This window comes from Lepus europaeus, chromosome 7 (genome assembly GCF_033115175.1).
Source record: "Lepus europaeus isolate LE1 chromosome 7, mLepTim1.pri, whole genome shotgun sequence".
Classification (NCBI taxonomy): domain Eukaryota; kingdom Metazoa; phylum Chordata; class Mammalia; order Lagomorpha; family Leporidae; genus Lepus; species Lepus europaeus.
Window position 1 is genome coordinate 9525009 of NC_084833.1, and position 5325 is coordinate 9530333.

Below are 5325 nucleotides of genomic sequence, written 5' to 3' on the forward strand. Positions count from 1 at the left end.
TCCTGCACTCTGAGTTCCTCAGTGAATGTTGGTGTGTGCAACTGAATGTGTCCGCAGTTGTGTGATCTCCGAGACCCTCAAAAGCCTACATTTTTATGCCATCACAAAAAAAAACCCTTTAGCTTTTTACAGTTTATTGAAATCAAAATGCATTTGAGGTTTCAACAATTGTCTTGCAGTTTGTAGATAAGCAGGAAAAATTAGAAAGAAACATCGCAATTTATAGCATCAACATTTTCTGACCGTGGTCTGTAGTCCTCTGAGCCAAAGGTCTTGTAGGAACTTAAAAATAATAACACAGTTTGCTATTATATATTGTTTCCTGGAAAGCAAAAACAGAGATGTCACTTAGATTTTCAACTCTCTCTTGCAAATTCAAATATTGACAATTAAAGCTTTTCTTACTACTTTTTCCCTGCATTTTTCCAACAAATGTATAGCATCCAAGACAGTGCTGCAAGTAGATTCAGATTATTTACTGACATATTCTATTGTTCCAAACCCATTCACTGATGCCAAAGAGGTACAAAGAGGTGCTATTGCCAGATCCTTTCCCCCAACAGAGGACCCTTTAATACTTCTTTCTCCAACTCATGTTCTTTGAAATAATTTATCCAGTAAGTCTGAGGTAGCACTTGCTGAAAACCTGCCATTTTGAATGGGTCTGATATTTTTCTTTCAACACAGGATTGTTAAAACTCTCAACACTAATAAAAGGATGTGGTGATTTTTAGTTCCTCTATGGCCTTAGAAGTCAGAAACATTGAAAGCAAATTGAGGTCTCCACAATTACCTTTGTGCCCTACAACATATTGGAGTTTGACACCATGAATGAATCATCTACTTTGGCTTTAAATTTAAAAACAATGCTTTAATCTCAAGAGCAGGTGCTGATCATTTTATTTTTACGATGTTGGTATATTTCTAAGTTTTCTTCCATGTAATGCCTTAAATACAATATTGGGATGTTAAATCAATGCTAAAGAAACTGACATGTACTTACAATTGGAGAGAAATACTCATTGTTACATTATAGATTTTTGTTTTAAATAATCCCATCACTCATTATATTCCCATAATTAGGTGCTTAATGAAAGATTTCAAAATTTCCAAACATGGGTGCTAACAAATTTGATATTTTAAAAGTACATGCCAGAGGCCAGCACTGTGGTGCAGCGGGTTAAAGCCCCAGCCTGCAGCACCAGCATGTGGATGCCGGTTTGAGTCCCGGCTGCTCCTCATCCAATCCAGCTATCTGCTATAGCCTAGAAAAGCAATGGAAGATGGCCCAAGTCCTCGGGTCCCTGCACACATGTGGAAGACCCAGAATAAGCTTCTTACTCCTGGCTTCAGATGAGCTCAGCTCTGGCTATTGCAGTCACTTGGGGAGTGAACCAGCAGAATGAAAGTCCTCTCTCTCTCTCTCTCTCTCTTTCTCTCTCTCTCTGGCTCTACCTCTCTCTATAACTCTGTCATTCAAATAAATAAAATAATTCTTTTATTAAAAAAAGCACATGCCAAATTCTTTAAATTAGGTACATAGTATACCAGGTAAATGCTATTTTCTGAATTTTATATAAAGAATTATGATTTTAACTACTTGTGCTTTTAATATTTATTTATATTTGAAAGACAGAACAATAGAGATATTCTACCTTCTGGTTCACTCCCCAAATACCTACAATAGCCAAGGCCAGACCAAGACAAACCTAGGAGCACAGAAATCCATCCATGTCTCCTATTTGGGTGGCAGAAATCCAAGTACTTGAGTCATCACCTGCTACATCGCAGGAAGCTGGAACTGAAGTGGAGTTGAGACATTCTGATGTAGCATACAGGTATTTCAAGCACAGGCTTAACAGCTGTGCCACAACATCTGCCCAAGATTTGAGGTTTCTTTAAGGGGATCTTAAAGAAAGATCTTAAAGATCTTTCTTCATCACTCACATAAGTGACAGCTTCTAGAATAAGAAGTTTCTCAACAAATGCTATCAAGATGTGAAGGAAAACATACCCTAATTCTCTGTTGGTGAGAATACAAACTAATATAACCATTGTAGAAAATAATATGAATATTCCTCAGAAATCTTATAATAGATCTATCATATGAGCCAGTCATCCCACTCCTGGGAATTTGTCCAAAAGAAATGGGATCGGTATATGAAAGAGTGATCTGTGCCCCCCATGTTTACTGCAGCTCAGTTCACAATAGCTATGATATGGGATCAACCCAGATTCACATCAACTGATGCCTTATTTGGTATAAATACACTATAGAATACTACTCAGCCATAAAAATAATGAAGTCCTGTCCTTCACAACAAAATATATGCAACTAGAAATCATTAGTGAAATAAGCCAATCTCAAGAATACTAATATCATATGTTTTCCTTGATCTGTGATAACTAATATAGTGCAAACAAATGTCATATATATAAGCAAAATTGACATATTGAGAATTGACTATTGCTTACAACTCTTGTCTCTATTGCTGAGGGAAAGTATTTTCTTCTTATTATTATTTGTTGAATTCTTTTCTTAGTAGAGGATTAATCTTGTGATTACAAAATAAACTGCAAATATGTTATAAAAAATTTTTAAAAAGAATAAGAAAGGAAGGAGAAGGGAAGTTAGAGAGTGGGCAGAAGGTAGGGTAGGGTAGGAAATATCATTATACTCCTAAATCTATATATATGAAATACATGAAATTTGTTCACCTTCTATAAAAAATTTAAAATTTTTAAAAGATCAGGAATTTGTATTCTTGATAGAAAATATGTGCCTGTGTTTGTATGTATGTGTCCATGTGTGTGAGTGCTCCTGCTCAGGTGTGTGTGTGCATCCATGTGTGTGAGTGTTCCTGCTCAGGTGTGTGTGTGTGTGTGTGTTCTGGAGAACTGAGAGATAGGTAAGCCATTTTATGAGCTTTCTTTTCTCTCTCTTGCCTTTTACATTTATTATTCACTTAGTATTCTCAAAGTAAAGTGACAAATCAACCTTGAGACCTTGAATGACTTCCCTAAGGAAAGACATTAGACTCACTACACAATTAAATTATATGATTTTTAAAGCATATATATCTGTGGCTTTGCCTTCATTAGTAAGAAACTTGGAGTCTGCTAATTCCCAGAGAGTGATTTTAAAAAGTAAATAAGAAGAAATCAAAATTACCATCATCTCCATAACATGTTTCAGGATATCCTTGGACTGTCTGAGAAAACAATCTTTGAATTCTACTACAGCCAGTTCAGTGCGTTCATCGTTGATATAACGCTTGAGAACATCTATGTATTCAGCTGTAGACACGTTAGAATTAAGTGTTGTTTCAACCATCTTTTCCACAAATGGGCAACCAGAACCTAGAAGACAACATGAGAAAATGGATCATTACCAGAGATATTAATACAATTGGTGGTGTACCTATGATGTTAGTCATCTTCTCACAACTCCCATAAGGTATGGATTTAGAAAAAATATAGTTACGTCTAGAATTCTCAACTTTAGGAGAGTAAACTTGGGTTGTGGGTGTCTGTTTACACCAAGCAGTGTCTACCCCTTCCCCACCCCTCTCCCAGAACATGAAAGTTATATTCCATGCAAACTTGCCTAATTAGGAAGTTCAAGCAATGAGATGTCCTGACTTGGTAGAATATATTAAACATCATTTGGTCTTTCTTTGCACAACATCATACCACCCCTCACAATTATTAAGAGTGTCAAGTAGGATTTCCCATATCATAGAAATATACTGAGTCTAGAATATAGTCTGTTAACTCCATTAACCTTGTTATCTGCATCGACACAGCATGTAAAATAGAACTACTTGTTCATGCAAGAATCTGATGTGGCCACCATTGTGGTGAGGGAAAAGAAATGAGGATTTGGATTCACATGAGCTCTTTTTTACTTTTGGCTCTGCAATTTTCAAACTAGTTGATGGTGAACGAGTCCTATTTTGGGCAATCAGTACCAATTTTGGGAATCAATGAGGTAGGCTATCTAAACAAGCTTTGTAAATTACACAGAGCTCACTACACTACACCTGTGATGTTACTGTGCTGACCAGATTCTGCTGCCTGGACATTGTCTTCCTACTGCATCTTCATTGCTGGGAAGAGACGGCAAAGAGTGGGAGCTCCCCTCCAGGTCAGAACTCAGATCCGAGTTCTATTTCCCTGAACACAAAGGGAATAGGAGCAAAACAGTCTTCGGAGAGGGCTCTCGTCAGCACCACAAATGTGTGTCATGTGGTACCCAAGTTGATTTAGCCACTGTTATCTCACACTGAAGGCTCTGCTCTCTGAGGTTTCCTGTTTCCTTCTACACTGAAGGTGACTCATCGATGTATCCCTTCAGGAAACCCATCTGGATTCCAAGGTCACAAGACCATCCTGAATATCTTTCCTGTACCTCACTGAAATGCGTAATCCCAATATTCAAGCATGAGACTCACTCCAGTGATCACAGTAGTTGTGACCATGTTGGGACTCACTGAATGGAAATGAGAAACTACATGCAGGTCCAATGCAGAAAAAAACCCTGTGAGATAACTACCTCTTTGTCTTGAATTAATGGTGATCCTATCGTCTATGACATTGCAATCCTTTGAACTGCAGCTGACGTGTACTTTAGATTACAGGCATGGAAGTCATCTTCAGGAGCCCTGGTCACAATCGCTATTCCCAAGGCAGTCTTCCCCGCACAGAACTCACCTGCATAGCAGTAAAGAGGGAGGGCAGCCAGCAGGAGGACCACAATCAGCTTCATGTTGAGGTAACTGTTGTTGGCTGTGAGCTTGTACGTGACAGAGATGAAGGATGACACTTTGGACTGACTACTCACAACTTCTCTATTTATACCCCAGCTAGCCACTTTAATCCCTCCAAGGAATGAGGAAATGAGTCACAGGATCAACCTGGCATTGTATCAAAAACCAACAAGTGTAGACCAACCAGAGCCAGGACAATCTGTTTACAAAAAATAAGGAGACAAACTTTTGAACATAAGGCTGTTATGTTACTTCAGTAATGGCACACAGCAATGGGGACTTCAGTAATGGCACATGGCAAATGTATTCAAAATACAATGCAAATTACAAACTATAAGTTGTGTTGTCATCTTTGCTGTATTTATTATATAGTGGTCTTCTCCACCACCATCTGTGGTTCTTGTTCCTCTTCTTTTTTCTTCTTCAAGGTGTGAATAGCATAATTTCCTTTATGTCCATTGTGCTGGTTTTTTGTTGGTCTATGTGCAATACCACACACCTACCCTGGGAGGCAGACTTATCTCACTCATAGACACTTGCAGTAAAATGCCTTAAG

The 5325-nt window shown here is 38.1% G+C and overlaps 1 protein-coding gene across 1 annotated transcript; it reads right to left on the minus strand.

Moving 5' to 3' along the window:
- Nucleotides 1–283: 283 nt before the first annotated feature.
- On the minus strand, nt 284–4768 carry LOC133764829 (mammaglobin-A-like). Its single transcript, XM_062198487.1, has 3 exons — nt 4714–4768; nt 3173–3360; nt 284–322 (listed from the first exon to the last, which is right to left on the minus strand). Exons 1-3 carry the CDS (start codon nt 4766–4768, stop codon nt 284–286), a joined length of 282 nt encoding a protein of 93 aa, XP_062054471.1.
- Between the last annotated feature and the right edge of the window lie 557 nt (nt 4769–5325).

What these genes read in the sequence shown, in the direction of transcription:
- LOC133764829 (XM_062198487.1), bottom strand. Translation starts at nt 4,768, where the DNA reads ATGAAGCTGATTGTGGTCCTCCTGCTGGCTGCCCTCCCTCTTTACTGC. An exon ending in CCCTCTTTACTGCTATGCAG is followed by an intron (nt 3,361 to 4,713) that starts GTGAGTTCTGTG and finishes GTTGTCTTCTAG; the next exon opens with GTTCTGGTTGCCCATTTGTG. An exon ending in AACATGTTATGGAGATGATG is followed by an intron (nt 323 to 3,172) that starts GTAATTTTGATT and finishes TTTGCTTTCCAG; the next exon opens with GAAACAATATATAATAGCAA.